Below are 25,392 nucleotides of genomic sequence, written 5' to 3'. Positions count from 1 at the left end.
TCAAATGTCACCTCCACCCCTAACATTTTTCAAGTCATATCACTAATGTGTTATCTGTGGAACCAGCCTAGAAAAAATTAATTCCCTGGTGTTAGGAATGAGTTTCTTTAAAAATGTTGTTAGTTTTGTTTAAAAAGTTTAAATCCATAGAGACATAATAGATAGATAGTGTTTTATCTACTTCATTAAATATAAGATTAGTAGCTTTAATTTTGTGTGGGTTGCATAGGTTGATGTTATGATGAAAAAGTAATTGGGAAAAACAAGAAATGAAAAAAGAAGTTGAAATTTTTTGCAGATAGTTTATGCTGCAATGTTATATAATTTCTATATTGTTTTATATATTTAAACACCTTCAGCTACATATTTAAATATCTACAGCTATAAACTGTCTCCTATGGCTGTCATAACAGCATATTGAATATGACAGCAAAAGTATATTATTTTTCTATATACTGGGTAAACATAAAATTGGAGACTAGGTTACTTAGCTGACAGGCAAAAACTTAAGGAGTTGTTAAATGACAATATTTAAAAATACATGGAGAGGTGATATGGTAATGCCTGAACTTTGTTCAACTATATTTTTTGAAGAACAGGTAAAATAAGAAGTCAGGACTATCATACAAAAAATTAAAGTGATTCACATTAGTGACTAACTCAAACGGGCTGGACTGATATGACATGCCATTATGAGTGGTCTTATTTATTTCTTTGAACAAAATTTTAAATTTCATCTAAAACAATTATAGCTACTATGGTTGGAAAATGCCTAATTCATTTATCAATTCACTAATCATATTTCTGCTTTTAGTCTTTGGTTACATTTTTAAGCAAAGAGGGTTAATAGATGACTGTCTTTTAAAATTAGACATGTTTAACATATGTCAAGTTTACATTGTAAAAATAGGTTAAATCATCCATTTTATAGTCTCACATCTCTCTAACCAAAATATCAGTAGCTTTGAGAATAGGTAACATGTAGAGAATCACAATTCACGAATTTGCTACCTATTTTTCCCTATTGTGGACACGACCCAGAATTTTTCAAAACTAATCATGGCATATGTGCGTTGCATATTCACATTCAAATAATATATACAGATACATGTGTATAATAGGATACATTATTACTTTGTTTTTTTTACTCTTATAATGTTCAAAGAAGCTGCCAGCCCTTGACATTGTAAGCTTTATCTACTCAGCCAATAAAAATATGAAAGTATCTGTGATGTTTCTTTAATCCAGTTCCATACCATATTGCATCTTTCCAGAAGAGATGCAATATGGTATCTTAGCCAGAAGTGATGCTCCTCTTTCTCTCTCTCTTCGTGTGTGTGTGTGTGTGTGTGTGTGTGTGTGTGTGTGTATTTATCTTTCTGAATAAGTCCAGAAAGTGATTATTAAATGGTTAAGGTTCAAATAAAAAAGCATAACTATATATGCCCAGAATCATTGGGAACGCCTTACACACTCTAACTTTCAACAAACAAGTTAAAGTTTCAAATATAACGTTTCAGGTTTCAGCCAATTATTCAACATGACAAGATTAATTCTGAATTTTGTTCTACAGAAAAGGAAAACATTTTTATTCTGTCTTGATCAGAGATCATTAATATGGTTGATAAATTATATGTGCTTTACACAATGTAATGAGCTCTATTTAAAAGTGACTCAGCTTGACATGTTTTTAACTCTAATTAATATTCAAAGGATAGTATTTCACAAAAATTGATGAGCTTGTTAATGGTCGCAAGGTTTTGCTTTCTCCAAGACTATTTAAAAATAATGAGTTATAATATTTTCCACAGTAAAAAGCAGAGAATAAAGAGAAAACCATCACAAATTTAATAAAGTTTGTGCATTGAGAATTTGAAAATATATTTCTTAGGCAAATATGCTCTAAGAATTTTCTTTTTGGTAAAATGCTAAAAACGTATTTAATTTTAATAACCCACTATAAACACTTTTAGGTTGATATTTAGATGATTTTTTAATTTAACCACTCTTCTAATAATTTCTTCATCTTGATATAAGAAAGTTCTCACGTATGAGCCCTAAGATGGGCTATTTATTTGAAGGTACAGCTCATGAACTCTCTGCAATACTGGGGATGCATACCTAGTGCGACTCTGGCTGCAGAAGCATCATAATTAATCCAAAATGACACCCAGGACAGAATGGTAATCAGTGTCGAAGGCATATAGGTTTGCAGAATGAAGTAACCGATGTTTCTCTTTAGACGGAAACTTAATGACAATCGTGGATATGCTCCTGAATTGACAGAGAAAGAAAAGACAATCCAAGCATCATTTGATTGCAATCCTCTTTGGCCTTGGCAGGCATTTCTACTTAGATGTGGGGGAAGCATCCTCACCTGTTGTGAACTCCACTTTCTTGGATACCATCTTGTAGTCAACAATTGAGAACTGAGGAAGCTCAATTTTATTAACTCCAGTTACTGCTTTCTCTCCTCCATTCCAGTAAAACTCAATGTCATCAGTGGTGTAACCATCTGAAAAGAAACCAGAGAGCCCAGTCACATAGAGTTCAGATGGTCTAGAAGTTCATGTTGAAGACAATTTTGAAGCTAGAGGGAGGATTCCAAGTAAACGGTGGATGAGTAACTTTGCTTTAAACTAGGATGGCAGGCGAGTCTCATACTGAGTGCTGTTGCTAAAGGTTTGGTACTAGCTGCACGTGGCTTTAGTGGAGATGGACTCTAGATCATTTAATGACATCTGACATTATGCTGTATATTCTTTTTCACTGTGTCTACCAATAGTGACTAAAGTGAGAGATGGATGAATTCCAAGGGCCTGGAAATGAGTTTTGGCTATATTTTAACTTACAACATAGATAGCAACAAGAAAAATAATTGAGTGGGCATTTGATAAAAGGAACAGTGGACATGAAAGGAGTATGGTGAAAGACTAAATGCACATATCTATTAAATGACCAAAGCATTTAAAGTGTACATTTCTAGAGGCTGGGGATTTAGCTCAGCAGCATAAGTGCCTGCCTTGCAAACAGGCAGTCAAGAGTTTGATCCCTGGTACCGATAAAAACAAAAAAGACAAAATTAGTCAAGGATTTAGTTTTATTCTTTGGTTACAGCTAATATTATAGCTAATATATAGGTACAAATTTTGAGAATTATATAAGATGTAACTGAAAATTAAGATGTGTATAAATAATAATTTATTACAGTGAAAGACACATAACCATTAAATAAAATTCAAATTTCTCCTCTTGGCTTCAGAAACACTTAGCCCATAATTACTACTTCTTTCTGAAGCAGTTCTGGAAATCCTTTTTCATGAGTGTCTTTAGCTGTACTGTAATGGCTGCCTTTATGTTCTGAATCAAGTCAAAACATTTAGCTTCATGGTCATTTTGATTTTAGAAAAGAGTCACAAATCATTTTGATTTTAGAAATCATTTTAATTTTAGGAAAGAGTCAGAAAACATTTTAATTTTAGGAGTCAGAAATCACACAGTGCCAGATTGAGTGAGGACACACCATGCCTTTTTGTTACATAGCCCTCAGAAGCAGCATTCACAGTATTTTTGGTCGCACTAATAAAGATATGAAAGAGGACTTCTAGAACTGCTTCAGAGAATGGAAAGAATGAGGGGATAAATGTATTTGAAGCTGAGGGGAATATTGTGATGAAACAGTGACAATTTGTCATTTACAATGTGTAATAATTTAAAAATGCAAACATTTACCATATTGTTCAATTACCCCATGTGTTATTTGTTGGTAATACTTAGATGTCTTCCTATTTGTGAGGGCAAGTTAATTTAAGGGGAACACAGATAAGATTATCTTTATGTCTTCAGCAGGGAGGGCCCTGTGTTGGTGGCCTATGAAGGTCTCCACGCTCAAAAATAACCATTTATCTTGCTGTGGAGGTTCATGCTTATAATCCCAGCACTCTGGGAAGGTGAGGAAGGAGCTCAAAGTTGTTCTCTCTTCCTCTTAATCTGCTGCCAACTGTCAGGAGTCTAGCAGATTATGGTCAAGAACATGAATAACTTGTGTAACAAGAACACTTGGATATATTTTTAAAAATCTAAAAAAACTTATGGCAAATTTAATGATTTTTCTTCTTAACAATTTGAGACATTTATAAGTTTAATTTACATTCACCTCAAATTTAAAAGCATCAAATCATTTTTCCACTAGAATTACTGAAGCTTGTGTTGTAAAAGGTAACCCTAAAAGCTCTCTGTAGTAGTTGATTTGCTGACCTATTTTTGATTCAAGTAGCAACATTTTTTCAAGAAATGAAAAACAGCTTTAAAATTTGAAAGCTGAATGGCAAGTATCAAACGTTGCACTGATTTACCCCCCACATGAATGAAGTTTAAATGTATTTCTGTTTTTTAGGAGAAATAAAGCTGTCAACTTTATTGATTTAAGTGTTTTTAATTCCTTTTTGAAGACTTTGTAAAAAAATTTTTTTCCTGACTTTATTGAATTCACAACAGTGTTTTTGTTTCTTACATATTGTCACCCTATAAATGCTATTGTGTTGTTGTAATATATTTTACAATGTATTGTATTTTATTTCCCTTTAAACCATCTCCTTTTATGTCTAAGAACTTGTGCTCTCTGGAAAGGATATCTTCTTATACACTGTACAATGATCCAGTATAAACATAGAAATAAAAAATATTGACCTTTAGATACAATGATGTCTGAGAGATTGTGAGATCCTTTTTCCCTTTTGAAACTAGGACAATGTAGTGAAATTCATTAACGTGTTGGAAGTTTAGGACATGTTTGAGTGTGACTCTCTGAGAAAGGTTCTTAATACGTCCTTGAGAATCTGCTAATAACTTATGACCAACTCCACCCAGAAAGAAAGAAAAGAAAGACAGATAGACAGACAGACAGACAGACAGACAGACAGAAAGACAGACAGACAGACAAAGAAAGAAAGAAAGAAAGAAAGAAAGAAAGAGACAAGTGTCTACTTTCCATCTCCAGGAGTGGAAAAACTTCTTGTTGATTTTAGGTTCACTAAGTTAACTAGATGATCATTAAAACCCGAAATTGTAAATACATAAGGGAAAAACATGTAAGCAATCAAGAATTGAGTCACAGATGGTTAGTAGCTTAGGGTTGAAGGAGAGAAAGTGGTGGGTGGGCTAGATCACCACCTCTTGTTATCTACTACCTCTGAATAGCATCAGAATAGTTCAGTACTGCAAACAATACAAAAGCTAGAACATCGTGTTTTTTCTTTTTTCATCATTTTTTTGGATGGGGAAATGGAAAAAAAAATCTCTTGTAAATAATTACAGAAAGAGGGGTTGAGGGCAGGGTAGGGGAATGGGAGACAAAGGAACCAAGCTGTGCCATGTACAGGTACAAATTCCCTATAATGAATGTGATCATTATGTTTACTTAAAATATACCAGTAAAGCTAATTATAAAAAAATCATCTCACCCTAAAAAGCTGAAACAGTGCAGACTTAATGAGCTAGTCATCTACCCTTCTTTATCTGAAGTTTTGTTTTCTGTGTTTCAATTACCCCAGAGTTAACCGTGGTCTGAAAATAGTAGATGGAAAATTCTAGAAATAACAAATTCATAAACTGAACTGAAAGTTGTAAACTGTGGTGCATGTGAAGGCCATGCTTCCCTGCTCCATCCTGTCCAGGATGTGGCACAGCTCTTTGCTTGGCATATCTGTGCTGTCCTGTAGGTGCCACTTAACCATTCATCATTGACTGCCCATTTCAGGTGAATTGTTATGCTTGTGTACAAGTAACCCTTCTTAGAGAGAGTGAAGGAGACCACTTACACTTAATTTTTAATAATTTATTGTTATAATTGTTCTATTTTATTATTCCTGTTTACCTCTTACTGTGCCTAATTTAGAAACTAAACTTTACCTTATGTATATATGTATAGGAAAAGAATATAAGGTTTGTCACTATTCACAGTTTTGACAGTCCTCCGGGGCCTTGAAACATATCCCTTGCAGCTAAAGAGGGGCTACTATATTCAACAACTCATTCAGCCGTGGTGTGATCTCCACACGCCCCTCCCCCAGCTCACACTTTGTTTAAGTAGAACCCATTGGGCACAGTGTTCAAAGTGCTGAGATAATTAGATTATTTGGGGGAAAAAAAGAATGTTCACACCATTTAGGGTGGATGCTTTCAGTTCTTATGGGAGCTATAATGGCAGCTGGATCCAAAGAAAAGAATAGAAGCCTTGAAATACACTATTATTCAAAGGTTACACAGGAACATTTTGCCACGGAGAGAGAACATCAATTTACTCACACCTAAACAACCTATTTACCAAAGGTTTTCCTTTATGAACCAGTGACTTCACACAGCGCCTCAAAGCCTGAACACTTGGTTACCAGTGATGTGTTTCCTAGCAACAATAGCTACACAGAAGCTCTCAAAATTTTCCTGCAGCCTCTGGGGACTTCTTAGTTGTGTAGAAAGTACAGATAAAATTAAGTTGATGTCAATGAATAAAGATTCATGAAGCTAGTAAAATGTAGAAGTAGATAGATGTTAGTGTTCCTGTCTGCTCTTTGAAAGACTTTATTTTGGATGCATTTTCTAATCAGGAAATAAAAATATACTCTCCACTGGGTTTAATAGAATGAGGAGGGTGGCCAAGTATCCTACTTAGATACACTTTGGATACATTTATAATCCCTGAGTGGGCAGAACTGAACAGATTTCCTTTTGTGGAGAAGCCATAGCAACATATCTGGTGTGGATCTTGTTAGAATCAAGGCCAAGCCTTAAAATACCATTGTCTTTGCTAAGTTTCTTGTCTCAAGATTAGGCAATAATCCTGGTTATCATGCTTTGAATGTGTTTCCCAAAGTTCACATGTTGGAAACTTAATTCCCAAAGCAACAATCTCAGGATGTAGGTGCTTTAAGTGATGTTTAAGTCATGAGGGTTCCACCCTCATAAATGGAATGATATTGTTGTGAAGGTATTTGAGAATTTCAATGACTTAAAGTTACAGTGGTATATGCATACTGATGTTTATAGCAGCACAATTTATAACAGCTAATTCTTGGAAGTGGCCTATATGTCCATCAACAGATGAATGAATAAAGGAAGTGTGCTATTTACAAACAATAGAGAACTACTCTGTCATAAAGAAGGATAAACTTGGGTCATTTGTAGGAAATGGATGCACCCAGAGACCATAATGCTAAGTGAACTGAATCGGATACAAGCCTAATGATCACACATTTTCTCTTATAGTAGAAATCCAAAGTATAAATAAAAAGCAAAACAATGATTGACAAGAGGAATCTTTCTTAAAAGGGAATGAGATCAAGAGGTGGAGGGAGAAGGGTGGGAGAGGAGGGAAAGGATGTGAAAAAGGAATAAAGATTGTACAATGTACAGATCCCAACTCCACACAAGGAATGGGAACATCATATAGATGCGCGTCCCTTCAAAAGAAGGTGGAGGCATGGAAGGAGGGAGAGGGGAGGAGAGAGAAAGATGATGAACAAAAGGAATTAGTACGTATTACATATTGTAGCAACTTTCTACAAGAGATGTAAACATTATGTACCCCAATCATGTAGAAATAAAAATCCCACTCACAGCTAAATACAAATCTATGCAACAACCTACAGTTTAGTGACTGAGTTTGAGAGGTCCTTCAGACCCCAGAGGTACTTACCACTCATGGTTTTTAGTTACCTGGATTGTTAATAAGGTCTAAGATACTTATTAGCAAATATGTCCTTGTAATAAGCAAAAACAATGATCTTTTTGAAGAGCATCTGTTATCTCATCCTTGTAACTCTTTGTGCTAATAGCAAAGCCCAGCAGTTTCCTACACAGACTGCCATTTTTAAGGACATTTCATGCTTTTATTCTTTTTCTCAGGCTCTGGATTTTCTCAGGATGTATTCAGTCTTACAAAACTTTTTTCCTCATCAATAGTTTCCAGTTTGATCATGTGCCTCTTGAAGAATGGAGCCCCAAACTCAGAGGTAGCCATGTTTACCTTTTTAAATCCTCTCTGGGTTTTTTGGCTGTAGTTTCTCTTGTGCAGATGTACCACAAACCTAGCCCTGCCCTAGTTTTTGAGTCCATCCCCGACTGAAAGAAGAACAAAGGAGCAGCCGGACTTTGACTTGTATCACCCATGTGGGCTCCTAGAGTTAGGCAGATTCTCTGGTTTGGCAGCATACTCTGAACAGTTTCCTAGGTTCTAACCAGATCCGAGACTCAAAGGAAGTTCAGGATAATCCAGCCTCTTCTCACCCCACTCAAACCTTGGCATGTGCCATGTTGGGCCAGTATAGCAGTTCTCAGAATGTGTTTTCTAGAGTTTTGCTCTTTCATATCTTGTGTTTTCATTGACTTGTTCATTAATCTTTGTTTGTAGATCTGTCTGACTTAAAGACTTACGCCACAGGCATACTGAATAGATTAGAATGCATTCTCATTCTATGCTAAACGGAATTTACAAATGACTCTAAATTACTAAACTGTTAATGTATTATATTACCTTCAATTTTTCCATTTCTTTGGGTATTTTAGAGCTAATAATTTAAGATCCTTGAGGAACTTGCAGCATATATACATATCTCTCTTTCTCTTTCTCTGTTTGCCTGTAGTGATCACTGTCCAAAGCATTTGGTTTGTGGCTGACAATAATGGGGCGCTAGTGCAGTGGCTAAGATCTCCTCTCCACCCTTGTTTATTTAGACTGTATCCAACACTTCCTACGTTCCTCACTGGTAAGAATCCTGTTCGCACCATCAGATTGTTGACCCTTAAGCCGTAACCAGTCTTGCCTTTTGGACTGGCTAATCACCAGTAATTCCTCAAGATGAAACTGACTGCTAGATTTGCTGCATGTGACCGGTCACATCCTTGGTCCACTCAACTGTTTTATCTGAGGCCCATTTTTCATCTGGACTTATTTGACCTACTCTAACCACTTTTCTTGTGTCACGCCAGTAAAAGTCCTGTATGCTTTACTTAGTATAAATGGCCAGGAATGCCAAAATTTTCTTAGTATTCTCCTTGCTGGTCTTTTAATAAAGCAGCACGAGTTCAATTAGCTTTTTCACTACTCAAATTATTTTTTTTTCTTTTTTGACTTAAGAATAGGATGCAATATTGTCCCCATTAAATTCTATTTAATTTGACTGTTTTTGTCTATTTAGGGTTTTTTTGTTTGTTTTAGTCCTGATGTGCTTATCCTCTTAGTTTCATGTTATTTGTAAATTCTAAAAACATATCTTTTATCCTAATTCCCTTGATTGAGGCAGATGTGGAATGGCAGAGACGAGGAGACAGGGAGCCCAGTAACATTCTTCTGGTAATGTCCTCCAGGCTTATTAAAAAAATACTAAGCAGTACTTGGTGGAGTGACACCATCATTTATCCTTTTGATATTTGCTTAATTGTTTTTAGCCCCAAGTGTGTTTCTCCCAATCTATCACATTTTCTTAATTCCCCTATTTTGCTGAGATCTGACTCGTTTGTGTTTAGAGAAATCAGGCCACCTCTATAGATTACTGATTCACTTTTTTGGCTACAGTCTTGACTGGACTGAATCTCACTGGACCTCAGCATTTCTGCAGAATTTCCTCTTTCTGTCCGGCACAGTGAAGTGATACATTTCATTCTATGAATGCCGACAGCTGTGCGGTGTGCTAGTTTTCGAAAGGATCATGACAAAAACCTCCTACCACAATGTTAAGCTTCTTTTAATAAATGCTAATTGAATCACATTGCATTAATTTCTGTAGGTGCAGATACCGTAAGGAAATAAATGAATGTTGCTCTACGGCCAAAATTCGGGTGACATGAAAGCTAATCACACTTGGAAACACCAATCCTATTTTTATATGTTTGTTGCCAATAAAATTTTCTCAAAACAGCCTCTAACCATCTCCATTTATTAGTCTTAATAGTCAAAGGAGCTAATACTTTACATCTTAAGATAAAAGTCCTTAGCCATCTACAGTCATGGCATAATATTAAATATTTATTGGGCCCTCATCCTGCCTTCCTGATGCGGAGCTCCTTTATCCCCTGAAACAAGAGGATCTTTTGTTCTAATGAGGTGATTATGATGAGACCTTAGATAACTGTAGGATGGGATCAGATTGTCAAGAAGACCAAACCTTGATTAGAAACCTGAAATTTCCATCTCCAGGGAGGGAAGAGGGAAACTGAATTAATAATCAGCCACACATACAAGATGGAACCTCCTCAGAAAAACCTAATTGATGTGATTTAGAGAACTTCTGGGCGGGTGAGCACCTCGAGGTCCTGGGAGGGTGCATCTGGTGAAGGTGCGGAAGCTCTGAGCCCCCACCCCATTCAGCCATGGATTGCCCTGTGCATCTTTTCCATCTGGCTAGTCCTGAGATGTAGCACTTATCTTCATCTTGTAGTAGAAAGCAAACTCTTCCTTAGTTCTGTGAGCTGTTCTAGCAAATTATCAAACATGTTGGAAGTTGGTGAGAACCTCCAGTGTGTACTCAGTTCAGACAGAAATGAAGTGACCTGAGGACCCAATACTTGCAACTAGCATTGGAAGTAAGGGTAACCTAGTGGGTGTGAGCCCGTAGCCTGCGGGTTCTGCTGTTGTGTCTAGGCAATTGCTGTCAGGATTGAACTGGGTTATTCACCCAGCCAGTGTCTGGAGAGTAGGAACTATATGCATGACTGGAGTGAAGAAAATCTGCACTGTTGATGTCAGAGAGTTGTGAGTAAAAACAACTCTGAATTTTCAATTCGTATTAATAAACATGGAGCAGATTTTTCTTTTAGTATATCTGTGGTCAAATGTTCTCTTTTAGTCTTGAAATCTTTTTATGTCATCTATCCTACACATTTAACACACATCTTAACTCCTTGCACCAATTTTTTTAAGAAAGAAAAAACTACTCATGTTAAAGATGGAAATAAAGTGCGATTTATCAGCTCTTGTTTTTAATTTCTGCTTATATCTGGGTACAATCTTCTAAAAAGCTTGAGTTTCGCAGTGCTGCAGCTGAGTAAAGCAAATACTCCTTAAAAGCTGCTGGGCTGTTTCATAATTCAGATGACCTCTCATTTGATATTGCTGTCATAGCATGGAGAGGCACTCATCAGGGAGTTACTGAGGTTTGATATTACCTCTGCCAGGAGTTTCTGCTCTTGCTAAGACCTCTCTCCACTTCGAAACAGTTGTTTGATTATTTGTAGGCAAAATTATTTATGTTACTATTTTCCCCAAAGTGGAAAGACCATATTTACTTAGACATTCTATCTTAGTTTATTTTTCTTTTTGCTGAGATGGAATGCTCAATGCCCAAAGTTAAAAGAGGAAAGGTTTATTTCAGCTCAGTCTGCAGAGGTCTTAGTCCCTAGTTGGCTGACTCAAAGACAGGGCGGCACAGCAGAGGGGCATCACGGAGAAGAAACAGTCTATGGTGTGCAGAGTAGACAGATAGCAGGAAGCAGCAGCAGAAACAGCCTCTTTCTGTTCCTTATGTTCATTCCACCCACACTGCCCACATTTTGGGTAACACCATCCACACCAGTTTGGAGCACGCTTATTCTCAGCATCACACACTCTTATCCAGCCACTTTTGAAACTCCTCACCTACGACCACATGAGACTGGAGGAACCTCTAGACACAAGCCATAACGAACATGAAAAAGAATTAACACCATAAGCCCAAAATCTAAGCAAGTATGTCAATGTCAAAATATTAAAATTGTTTTAAAATCAGATTTAAAGTTTGATGTTTAAGAACGCCTGGTATATATTTAAAGGTACACATCATTGTTTCATTGGAAGAAATCAAAATAAAAAATTATTTTTAATTTAGAGTAAGTAGTCACCTCTAGTTTTGAAAAATGCTAAAGGCATTTTTATTTTCTAAAATGTAAACTATTTTTTGAGGATAAGTAAAACCAAGCAAAGCAGAAATCAAGACAATTGTCCAGGTAAATGAACTGTAATAATATTCAAAGCTTAATGCCATAGTATTTGAGGCCTGAATTTCTACTTTGTATAAAATTCCCAGTTCTCTAATACTTTTATTGGGACCTTATATCTTAAATGTGGGAAAATGTTGGGAATACCTTTGTGGTATTATTTAGAAAAGCATGGCAAACCAGTTTTATTGACTATGAATTCGCATAGTTCTCTCTCTGTCTCTCTCTGTCTCTGTCTCTCTCTCTGTCTGCTCTCTCTCTCTCTCTCTCTGTCTCTGTCTCTCTCTCTGTCTGCTCTCTCTCTCTCTCTCTCTCTCTCTCTCTCTCTCTCTCTCTCTCTCTCTCTCTCTGTCTCTCTCTCCCTCTTTCCCCTCTCCCTTCTCCTTGCCATTAACCTTCCTTTTCCTTTGGTTGGTGTTAATTTTCACCAACAAATTCTGGTGTATATATGAAGTACTGATATGTGAAATAAACATATTTTTTTGAGAAACACATTAAAATATCAATAAAACCCATCCAGCTAAAGTGAGTCATGGTAAAATGCTTATAATATATTTCTAAGAGAATATATAATAAAAATGTATGTGCATATGTGTGTGTGTATGTATATATTATGGAAATAGTTAATAATAGTTATTAATGGATGTTAAGAGTTCAGGTAGCTTTTTTTCCAAGAATTTCATGTGATAAACATGCAATTTTTTTTTAAAATTTAAAGACCCAATGAATGATTTTTATGTTCCTAAAATTGCCCAAATTGTGGGATCAAACCTATGAAAATTATCTAAATGACCTGTAGAGGGCGCTCACGGTCTTTCCATATCATAACCAGTGACTCCATTAATGTGACGATTATATTCCTTTGTTTGTTACAGGAGTTTTGGAATTTTCATGACAATTTTAACTTTGGAGCAGTAGTTCTCATAAGGCTGCATTTTGAAATTCATTTATATTACATGATGCTAGCATGATTATGAATAATATACTTCGTCATATTCAGATTTTCAGCCAGGAATGTACTTAAATACATGCAACTCCAGTGATTACTAAGTAATTATAACAAATGATCTGTTTTGGTATATTTAAAGCTTAAGCTGTAATCTTTTCACTAACATCTTGAAGAGGGCAGTCTACGTTATTTAGCTATATATATGAATTAATAGAACTCTGTGTGCTACAAATCACTTTTTCTCGTTCCTCTATTGTGATTATGTAGCCAGTAACAGTAAGATGCATCTTTAAAAAGCACCACAATAAACAAACTATAGTTTACTTTCTATTTTTATTGACTTATTTTCCTGGATACTGACTTCTTTTCACATAATTCATGCTTTTCAAACTACCATGTTCCTTTTTCACTCACTCTCAGATGATACTCACTGAAACCCACTCAAGTCAGTTTCTAAATCTGAAGTCTTTTCCATCTGTAGAAGCAAGTTTGTAGTTTCTGCCTTAAATTTTCTGACATACTGCATATTGGCTCATATAGTTCCAAGCTCTAAAAAGGTAAGGGGGTTTTATTATCCAGCAAAATGGCTTTTCTCCAGCAGTTCTCAGCTATCTCCAAATAAACTATGTTTTCTGAATCTCTCCTACAGTCAGGTTGGATTGGCTTTGAAGTTAGAGGGCAGGAAATTTCTTGGTTGCCAACCTATTAAACATTCTTGTATAATTTCTTAGTTTTTGAAATCCATGTGAATAAAATGGTACAGAGCTCATGGTTCAGTTAATACTGTATCTCTAGCTTATTTGCACTCATTCCCAAATGTTAAATTGATGTCTCAAATGTTATTGTGGCAAGCATGTTGGGCCCATTACTATCTGTTTTTAAAATTACATTGCTCCTGGATCTGGCCAAAGAAAACCCAGCTATCTGATTATTACTGGTTTTACTGAAATTGAATTTTCACTCCATGTAATTTGGCATTTACATGGATAAAACATGTGGCTTCCTGCCATTTTACTTATGTGGAAGGGTTTATTTCATATGTCCATGAGCCAGGGAGACAGGCAAATATAAATTTATCTTTGGAGCTGCCTAGTGTGGAAGCACTGGCAACAGCATTGAGGAAAGGGCATTGCTCTGTAGTTACTGCACAATCTCAAGTCTGAGAAGAAAAGCAGTGATTATAATTTTCACTTTTCAAGTGAGGAAAATGAAAGTGCAGACTTTCGTGACCTGATTGGGAAGACTGAATGCGTCTAAGTTTCTATCTGTGGAAATGGGGCCAATAATCTGTGCTACCTGACTCACAGGGAAGATAAAAAAGGCCATTTTGCAAAGTTACAGCCACAGAGTGCTTCTTAGAAGCCATCCATCATCAAAACATTTAGCAGCATTACACAAGCATCACATGTTGCTTCAGGCCGGGTTATTGCAGTGCTTCTCACCTTGGGTGAACTCCCCTGCACTGCCAGGGGATGTTTGGCAGCATTTAGTTTTGATTGTCACAGCCCGGGTTAGAGGTGTACAGGTGACTAGTTGGTAGAGGTCAGGACAACCAACAGGACACGGGCCATCAGGAGGAATTATCTAGCCTGATTGATCGGTAGTGCTAATACTGAGAATTGCTGGCCCACGACTTCAGCATGTGCTTAGCAGAATGGTGTAAGTTGATGCATAATGACACCAAGATTTATTCTAAAGGGCCAGAACTTTTAGGAAGGGAAGATGAAGAGTTATTTTGTGATCAATCATGAACAGAATTTCTTTACTATAATCTTAGTGCCTTATCCTTGCACTGTTCCCAGTCCAGACAGTGATACTGTGTGTGGTTGCACACTCCTCAGGGTGGGTACACAGGAGAGGGGCCTAGGGGAGCCTGAGTAATAAATATGGTAATTGTTTGCTTTTTGTTTTAAAAGATACTGGTCTGAAATGAAGGCAGAAGATTGTCTACCTATGTAACTCGTCTAAAAATTCTCTTCACCTGAAACTTCCCCAACAGCTCTACTAGTTAAAGACACTACAAGAAGGGATGACAGAAAGAGAGGTAGAGAGGAAGAGGGTCAGATGTGAATTTGAGCAGGCTTGTGTGCCTCTGCATTTTCAAGATAGGTTTTGGGTTCATTAGACAGCCACTTTCTAGTTCTGAGATGTTCAAAATATATAAGGAATTTAAAAAAACAATAACAAAACCAATCAAATAGTGATCCATTAAAATGCACACTAAAGTTAAACAGATATTTCTCAAAAGAAGACTTACAAATGGTTAACAGATATGAAAGTTCTTAGTATCATTGATTATCAGGAAAATTAAGATCAAAATCACAGTAGTATATTGCTTCACTCCAGTAGGAATGGCTATTACCAAAAAAAGAAAAGATAACAAATGTTGGTGAGCATATGGAAAAAAAGGGAACCCTTGCACACGACTAGAGCGATTGCAAATTAGTTCAGCCATCGTGAAAAGCAGAGTGGTGGTTCTCTGAGAAATTGAAAACAGAGCAATCGTGATCACACAATTATACAATGAGTTATATACAAAGAAAATAAGTATCTCAAACAGAAATATGTACCTTGTTTTTTGCAGCCTTATTCACAATGATTAAGAAAAGGAAATAACATTAGTGTGTAACAACTGATGAAGAAATAAAGATATATCTACATACTTACATATTGATAGCTCATGGGATGCTATGGAATGATATCTTGTCATTTCCAACATAATGGATCGAAGTGGAGATCATTATGTTAAGTGAAATAAACCAGGCACAGAAAGATAGAGATTATATCATGTCACTTTTGTGTGGAATCTCAAAAAGTTGATCTCACAGAAGCTAAGAAGAGAATGGTTGTTATTAGAATCTGGAGAGATTAGAGGAAAGGAAGGGGGAATATTTTGGTCAATGTGTACTTACTTAGAAGAAATAAGTTCTGAAGTGTTATTATTCAGATTGTAAGTAATGGCAAGGAACTGCGTATTTCAGAAAGGTAGAAGAAAAGAGTTTCACCACAAAGAAATGATAAACACTTAAGGACATAGATATATGTAGACTGATTTAAATATTCCACAAGGCACACATGCATGGAAATATCACATGGTATCCCACAAGTAAGAACAATTTTTATGTTTTTATATATCAGTTAAAAATAACTTCACATAAACATGTTCTGAAGTATATGTAAAAGCAAGTCTTGTAGAGGAGACTGTTTCTGCTTGAGAAAATGGCAGTGTGCTCTGTTAAGGTTTGGGCCAGGGAAAATCCTGAGCTTTCCTGTGATCTGATGATAATGAGGGATGATTTTAGATTGATGCTTAATGCAAACTTGTACTGGGAGAGAGTCAAATCCTGGAATGAGAACCCAACCACTAGGAGGGTAATTGCTGTTAGGACTCCAAGGCCAGTGAAGTCTTAGCCACTTATGGTTATCAATTTTCATTTCAAAAGAAAGATTTTGAGCTGAGAATGTAGATCAGTGGTAGGACACCTGGCTGGCAAGCATGAAACTCTGTGTTCAGTGCCTAATTGAGTGGGGTGAATTTTTCCTATGATACTTTTCTAGAGTTTACAGTGGTCAGTACTCCTGAGAATTCTTTAAAACATTCCATATAAGTCTCTATCAAACTTTACTGTTTGGCTACTTCTTCTATGTTCAAGTTTGCCATTCATTGCAAGATACTACTTATCAGGCTGTTGTTTGTCAACACCTGGATACATACTACGTACAAAGGATCTCTTAATTAGGGCAAGTAACATGCATAATCAAAGGAAATTTCAGGGAAGTTATTATGTAGTGAGTATGCATGAAAATTAGAAGTTCTTCTCTAGAAAACCTGGAAATAAGTACTAGCCATTGTCTAAGGTATTCATGTGATCATAATTGTAACTGCCATTGATTTAGTATTTAATGGGTCAGATATAGAGCGCCGAACTTTATATATATATAAAGTTCATCATTCAGTCCTTTCAACAGGATTGGGTAGTGTCTTGGTTGCTTTTCTCTTGTTGGTGACACAAGATACTCAATGCCCAAAATTAAGGGAGGAAAGTTTATTTAGCTCACAGGTTGTGGAGCTTTCAGTCCATAACTGGCTAGCTCTGAGGCAGGATATTACATGGCAGAGGGACAACAGTTCATAGCAATGGAAAATATAAAAAGCAACAAGAGCAAAATAGAGAAGCAAACCTTTTTTTCCCCTTATATTGTATGCAGGCTACCTACTGTAGGGCAGATGTAGCACACACACCTCCACTTTTTACTAAAGAATGAACCAGTCACAAACTCTAGATTCAGCAACATCTGAAGAGCCCACCTGCATGACTGGATGAGGCTTTGGGGGGACACCCAGACACAAACCATTCAATTTCACCCCTCGGTTCCAAAGATGCATGCATATTCCATTATGTAAAAAGCATTTAGCCTATCTCTAAGAGTTGCCAAAGTTCTGGCAGTTTCAGCATTGTTGAAAAGTCCAAGTCCCAAGCCTCTTCTGAGATGTAAGGCAAACTCTTAGTTGTAATCCTCTATATCAATGAAAAGTTAAACACTTCCAACATTCAATGGCACAAGATAAACATCCCCATTGCAAAAGTTACCAACTGGGGTCTACAAAGGATTAGGACCAAAACAATTCCAAAATCCAGCCGGGTAAACATTAAGTCAGTATCCTAAGCAATTTGTGGCAAGTTATAAGCTCTAAAAGGCTCGAGTGGTTTGACTCCTATGGCACTTCTGGTGGTTCTGGCTCCTATGACCTCTCTGTTGGGCCACTTTTTTCCCTACTTCAGCTTTCCTTAGATGATCCATGTTCCTGGCTTTTCAAAACTTCTGAGGTCTCCACAGCTTCACACATTGCCCTCTCAGGGGCACATTGCTTGGTCTCCCAAGCCTTCTTCTGAAATCTGGATGGAAGCCTTTTTAACCTCAGAATTTTTGTATTCTGCATGTATTTAAGCTAGCACCATATAGATGATGCTGAGTTCTGCCTCCAGTTGAAGCAGTAGCCAGGCTTTCTTTTCTCTTGACTGTAGGGTTCTAGTGTCTAGATCACTGAGCACTCTGAACCCAATTCTGAGGAACAAATTTTCTATGCTGTTTCCATTCTAGAACAAGGTATGGCCACTGCCATTCTGGAACATGGTGCTCTGTGGTTTTCTTCTGAAAGCAAAATCTCACTTTTGCGGTGTTGAGATGCAAAGAGTGGAGACTTGTTGTTTCTTGTGATGCCCTCAGGCCAGTTTCACATTCTCCTGTTTCTTTTCAGCAATTGAGATCTCCTCAGCTCTATCTTAGTGGCTTACAGTAACAGTAAAAACTTACAGTAACAAATGCCCCTAATGAGGATTTAGTCTAAAAGTTTACAGTTACCAAAACCTCTGGGGAGGGTATCAGTCTAACCTACCTGGCTGTATGGCACAAGGGTGAAAAAGAAAAACAAAGAGAAAATGTTCTGCAGTTGAGGAATTCTAGGGTGACCAATGTTCTCCTGGAACAAGAGGCCTCATCTCCAAAAGCAGAGGGCTTTTATTTGTTTCAGTCAAGGAAGAAGGTTGGGTTCAAGGCAGAGTATGTAGGGAAAAGAAACTTTGTACCTGTACCAGGCATAGAGGCCTCCAATTAACAATTCACAGATAGTTTTGATGTATGTAAGACTGCAAGGAAGGATAATTCTTTCTGAGTACCATGGTCTCAACTATGATATAACATAAAATGTTATATCATGTCATAACTCTGGAATCTCATAGGCTCCTGCTTGAGCCTCCATTCCAGCTGGACTATTCTCACCAATGTTTTGCCACTTTGCTATTAATAAGACCACTGCTGCCCTGGCTGGACTTGTTAACATCCTTTTAGCAAATTAAAAACCTTTTTTTTCAACATACCCAGATCTGTACATCTCAGTGAATAAGGTTGAAGGAGAGGTCAGGGACAGGTCATAGCAAGGGCTTCATTTCTCAGTAGAAAGCAGAGTGACAGTCTCCCACACTTTGCCCTTGATTCTCAACATAAATCTGGATAAAAGCCTCCACCACTAGCCATGCTATCATCTCAATATTCAACTACCTTGAAATTTCAACTACCCAGTTTCATCAATCTGCTACCCTTAATCTCATCTTAGGCTAAGTCTCTGGATATAAGCAGAATGCAGACAAACTTTCTGCCAAGCCTTAACACATTGTCTGGAGTCCAACAGCCAATGTTGTCATTCTTCTCAGCAGGAACCTCCCAAGTCTGGTCTTTTCCAGCAGGATTTCTAACAACTTTCTTGTCTTCTGAGCTCTGACCAGAATCTCCCCTATAGAGCAGCCTGAGGCATTCCAGTTCTGCTCTTCCAGGTGACATCTCTGAAGCTTTCCACACTCTTCCTATAAGCCATTCTCACAAGCTCTTGGTCAGGTATAGTCACAATAAGGATCCTACCTCTTTGATACCCAATTCTGTCTTAGTTACTTTTCACTCATTGCTGAGATAAAACTCCCAATGCCCCAAATTATCATCAAAAACTACAATGAATATTTAAATTTTAAAACAAGTATTATAGTAAAATAGTTAGTAAAAGCCATTAATCCTACTCAAAATACTGTCTTTCCTGAAAACACATTTATGCCAACTTTATTGCAATTTTCTGAAGCAGTTTTGGAATTCCTATTTTGTGAGTATCTAGTTGTGCTATTGTGGCTGCCTCAATGTCCTGAATCAATTTGAAACACTTACCTTTCATGGTCATTTAGATTTTGGGGAGAACCAGAAGTCACGTGGCACTAGATTTAGTGAGCAGGGTGCATGAGGGTAGGTTGTGGTGTTTCTGTGAGCCTGCCTTCCCACTGGACAGCACTGGGAAGCAGCAATCATTGAATTTATGATCACATATCAGTACAATCAGGAATTTCTTCAATTACTTCAAAAAGTGGCAAGAATTGTGGGAAGTATGCTCAAAGTAAGGGGGCACATTTTGAGGAAGATTACTAGCAATATATCTTTTACTGTTATGCATTTTAAAAATACAAACATTCACTGTCTATTATAGTACAGTGTAGTATAGTATACTATGCTATGTGCTGTAGTATGTTCACTGGTAGGCTCAACTCAGTCAAGATTATAGGATCAAAGACAGAGGAGTTGACTGAATTTGTCTTATTGATGTATGCACAGCTCAGATTGCACTGCTAATTTGTAATTTGGAATATAGTGAGGAATTTGAAAAGCAACAAATAAGCAATTTTGTTTCCTTTATCCCACTATTAACAGCCAAAAAGTTATAGATGGTATGGTGACGAGAAATTCACACCAAATGCAAGAAACTGGATTCTGGTCTCAGCTTTTTCACTTACCACTTTTGACTTTTGGTAAATTACTGAAAGAGTTTTGCCCTAGAATAAGTTTCACGGTATTATGACAGTCGGAGGCTGAATCAGGGATGTTACCCTGAGGTCACCTCCTCCTTCCTCTGTGAAAACTTCCTTTTTCCTTTCCTAGTGCACGTGAAAAAAGTTCCAATCAGCTTCTCGCGTGTCCCACTTTAAGCACCACCCCTGGTCAGAGGTTATATGTATGTCCCATACCCCATGTTCTGGTTAGAGGAAGCCAGACCGCCTTTGGTGTGGACTCCTTTCTACATCCTTAAAATAAAGGCTACTTTTTACTTTTATATTTTTGCTCTTTTATTGCTCCGAAAACACTAACAATTACCATCACCCTAATGATCAACTACCTCCTCTATAAAATGGAGCTAATCATAACAATGTCACACAGTTGTGAAGATAAAATAGTTTAATATATTTAAGAAACTCATGTACATTTATTGCTGGTTTACTATTTCCAGGCATAGTAATAAATATATACAAATTAATGAAATATTTACCTGTCTTTATCCTGAAAGAGCCCATAATTAAGATGGAGATGAAAAAATAACTACATTCAGTAAGGTATGAAAAGTGCTAAAATGAGGACAAATATACAAATGCTACGGAAAAACTGAACAAGAAATGCAACATTTATCTACTCCCACAAGGAGCAGAAAGCTCATCTATCTCATTTATGTACTAATAAATAGTTATTAATTAAATAAATGACTGGATCATGGGTGTTGAGGAAGAAACTAGGGAATAAAACCTCCCTATCCTATTCCCAGTTCCTCAGCTCCCCCCTACTGTCCAACACAACAGCCTGGTTGTGTCCCCACATCTCCTGTCATTAACTTCCTGCTGAGACATCAAAGGTGTCCTCACCGCTAGATCAGTCAGGTGTCTTTTGATCTCTCTCACTGGAAGTCTTATTTGGATCTGCTGTTGCTGAGAATATTCCTTTGGAAACTCTCATCTCCTTGCACTGTTTGGAGTGGATATTTCTAGGTTCTCTCCTTGTCTCTCTCTTGACAGTTGCTTGTCTTCTTCTCGGGATTTTCTCTCAAATAAAAAATTGATGTCCAATAGGAGGTATTTTAGTTTTCTGGGATATTACTTTCTGTTTTGAACTTAAGTACTGGTGACTATTCCTAAATCTTATCACCAGGACCAAATACTCCTTTGAGATTTAGACTTCGATTTTCTGGCTGTCTACCTATTGTTTCTTAATCAAAATTTAACTGGCACCTAAAAAGTCAAAGTGTTCAAAGCAGAAGTCATTAGCTGTCCTTTTCTGGTACACTCTTGGTGTAAGGTGCTGCTGTATTTGGCTTTCCTCCTCTTCCAAGGTGCCTGGAAGATCACACCAGATCCCTTTCAATTAGGCAGGGCTGTGCACCTCATTCTGGTCACTGGAGTGTAATTTACAGTGGCAGGTGTTATTTTTGATCCAAGCTGTGGACTGAGTCTCCATGTTCCATCTTCTTGCTATGATGACAAAAGATCTCTATTTTCTGGATGGTGTTGCTTTGAAATGGAAGGACCTCCATTAACTGAGCCACTGAGTAATTCTGATACAGACCCTCCCCGTCAATTCAGGATAGGTATGTAACAAGATAGAAACAGGCATTGAGATTCGGATGTTGGCAGCAGCAGCATGACCTAAGTGCTCCACTTGTATTTCAGCCTAATATAAAACTTCTTGTGAAGATATGGACAACTATTACAAAGAAAACAAGAGACATTATGTTAGACACTTGATTCCCCGTTGTTATGAAGTCCTGTGTTAGTCACATTGTTTCATTATGAGCTGTTTTGTTTTGTTTTATTCTCTTTAAGGAAAAAAAACTTTCAGATTTCCATTTTTCCTGTCTCTGTTGTCTTATTCCTATTCATGATTGCCTGTCTGTATTACGTTTGCAACCTCCTGAGTTTACTAACTACTCAAAGTTTGATTCTTTCAGATCCATCTTCTACACACTCATCACAATGTTTAATTTAAAATACAAATAGGACAATGTCACTCCCAGCTTGAAATTTTTTAATTTCCGTATTACCTATAACAGTAACTTTTATATATTTTTTTTCCTGGAACAGTTTACTGATGCTCTGGAAAAAATCCTAAAACACAAATTTCTCTAGGTTCAAGAATATTAGGTAATAATGCATGTCATCTTGGAGGTTTACAAATGAGTATCAGTCAGAATTTAAAATATTGTGTGATAAAGAAATCACTATAACTTGGTTTTTTTAGTATAACTTGTTTTAAAAGTTTTTTTCCTAAACTATTTGATCCCTAGCAATTTTTAGAAAAATTTCTTTTAGTACTATAATATTGTAATGGCGTCTGACTTTCTTTTGCCTGTAGGGCTTATTTTGATTTCCCTGTATATCCCTTTTGATTCTTCACTTGCTACCTTCTGCATCTGATGCTTAGGCAACATTAAATGTGTACCAATCTTGCATACTCTGTGCACAGAAGATACCTGTCTTCAGAAGTGCTGCTTACTTCCACTAGAACATCATGGCCCAATTTCCATGTAAGCTACTTTTCTCAGTGCTTATGTGTTTTTTTAGACTGAGTTCAGTTTGCTGTGACAGACTGGGATGAAAAGCCTCAAATTAAGGTTCCAGGTTATGTGCTGCATTCAGGTCTAATAACATGAAAGAGTGTTGAAGAGCCTCACTGACTGTCCCTACCCTCTCTCCTCCAGATAAATAACTCACCTGGTCATATGACCAGGCACAATTCCTACTTATCCCTGAGAAGTAAGTTGCAGATGTCTGCCAGCCTGCAGAGTTAAACAGGTCAATCACATTTGCCCCATGGAAACCATAGGGCATCTCAACCTCTTGATAACAAATCTGCCTCATATAGCTTCTGACTGGTCACATATATCTTGAGTATAATCCTCATATGGGCTTTGCATGTCACATAGTGAGTTTCCTTCATTCCTTACCCGTAGATGTGAATGTTTGGTGGTTAATAAACTGCTGTTGATCTCACTTTTCCACTGTTAGGTGTCACGTGCTCAGCTATGCTCATAACTCTAGGGAAGGAATCAGCAAGTGAAACAGAGCTCTTGTTAGACACCTTGCCTTATAGCTGCTCTGGGTTTCAACTGAACCACATACACATTCTGTATCTTGCCTAGCACTTGTCATCTGTGCTTGTCTATTTATTAGATTGTGTTCTCTCTGATGTGAGCCCATTCCCTTAGCTCCCAGTCTTGCACATAGTGGCCATGACAGTATTCGTAAATCTGATTATTGTTAAATAATGCAAACTGCTGAGTACTTTTAAGAAGTCACAGGGCAAGACTCCACACATTGGTATGGACCTTATTCTAAAATAAAGTTGAGTAAGGCTGTGCAATTTCTTTTCGGACCACAGGACATGTTAAGCACAGCTGGACTGTGAATCTGGTCTGCCTCTGTGGACTTTGCCTGTCTTCTTTTGTGCAGATGGATGCACTGCTCCTCTGGGCCACTGAGGCCGTGATGTGCCAAAGTGACTTGGTGATGTGAGAGTGAAACTCAGGCACCTGGCACTTTCCTTCATCCTCAAATTTGAATAGGATTCAAAACGGGGACAAAAGAGGTGTAAATATCTTGCATTCCAGAGAGATCTACAAACGTGGAATTATATGTGTGCTCCCGTGGAAGCAGGAAGTATCCTTTCAACCACTGTTCCCACACCAGCCCAAATGAAAGACAAAAATGGAAAACAAAATAATGGAAGGAAGAAGAAGCAAAAGGCATATGGCAGGAGAAGGAGTAAGGAGGGAAGGAAATTGGGGAAATAGGCTGTGAGCTGTCAATATAAAGAATCTCATGTGATCTTTTTTCCAAATGAAAGAGTTTTTAAAAGAGAGGTCTTTCTATGTTGCCCAAACTGGCCTTAAAATCCTGGCTAAGCATCCCAAGTGGCCTGGATTACAGACCCATACTACTGCTCTGGGCCAGCATAGAGAATCTTGTGTGGTTTTCTTGACTTCTTTGGGAACAACAACAAAAAAAGACAAATTGCTTCATGGTGACCTGTGAAAAGGAAACACTTGGTCCCTTATCCCAAAGTGAGTGGCTGGCAGCAGCGTTTCTGAGCCTCTGGAGAAAAGGAGGTGCAATTGCTGCTACTACCAGACAGAAAGAAAGAAGGGTAGGAGGAAGCGGAAACTGTTACTTCAAATACTGTTCCCACACCAATCCAAAGAGGAACAGAAAACATCTTCCTGCCACCTGACATGCGGCAAATTGTCTCCAAACTCTGAGGCCATAAATACTGTATTTTCCATAATTGACCCTAATGTTATATAATTTAATTTTACCTAATCATTCTTAGTATATGCTAAAACTTGCCAGAATGTCCCTATTCTAAAGGTGAGTTATTGATTTCTTTACCAAATTCTAACAAGCCACTGCTAAGAAGTTTGAGTATGAAAATAAAATAATGTATGAGTATCTATAAATCTCTTTTTTCAGTGTTGTTTTATCATATAGTTAATAAGGCTTGGGAGAGTTAGTAAATTAAAAAGAAGCAACTCTAAGGTATGTGTCTATTTAAATTTCATTTATCATTCTCTTTTTCTTTGAGTTTTGGCTATGAAATACTGTAAAAAAGGAAAACAAAGATTACACACATGAAAGTCATACCATTTTACTTGTTTGTGGTCAATCATTATTCGAAGCTATGAAAAATAAGCACTTTTCTGACTGCCATGTTATAGATGATGAAGTCTGCGTGGGTGTTGTATTTTCATGACATCAATTTTCATGGCTTGAGAGAGTCCAGTTTCAGCCTGCATAGGTTCTGGGCAGGTGGCACGTATCAGAATTGTGAAGGAATTTGCAAATTAACTCCTGTTTCCCAAGTTGAAACTACCCTGGAGAGATTAACAGAGTTGGCTGAGCTTATGGTATTAAGTTTGAATCAGAAGAAAAAATTGGATGAGGATATGGATAATTTGTCTGTTGGTCTGATGACTTTACATACAAACCATTACCAGTTTTGTTTTAGGGAACATAAAATTAATGATGAAATTATTTGTGGAAATGTATGTGTAACTATGGTCTAGACACAGCAAAAATAATTTAGTGACAGAATGAGCCCAACACTTCGTTTTACTGAAAGAGAAA

The 25,392-nt window shown here is 37.2% G+C and overlaps 1 protein-coding gene across 2 annotated transcripts in view; it reads right to left on the bottom strand.

The window, feature by feature from the left end:
• Gabrb1 (gamma-aminobutyric acid type A receptor subunit beta1) overlaps positions 1-25,392 on the bottom strand; it is a 400,986-nt gene that overhangs the window by 30,264 nt on the left and 345,330 nt on the right. For both annotated transcript variants that reach the window (XM_063240639.1, XM_063240638.1), the window contains exons 6-7: positions 2,378-2,515; positions 2,122-2,274 (exon numbers count right to left, since the gene is read on the bottom strand). In XM_063240639.1, the coding sequence (XP_063096709.1) occupies positions 2,122-2,274; positions 2,378-2,515 (291 nt within the window). The remainder of the gene's footprint in view (positions 1-2,121; positions 2,275-2,377; positions 2,516-25,392) is intronic.

This window comes from Cavia porcellus, unplaced genomic scaffold (assembly GCF_034190915.1).
Source record: "Cavia porcellus strain 051 isolate PalLab524CR breed Dunkin Hartley unplaced genomic scaffold, mCavPor4.1 scaffold_30, whole genome shotgun sequence".
Lineage (NCBI taxonomy): Eukaryota > Metazoa > Chordata > Mammalia > Rodentia > Caviidae > Cavia > Cavia porcellus.
This window is presented reverse-complemented; position numbering and strand designations above follow the sequence as displayed.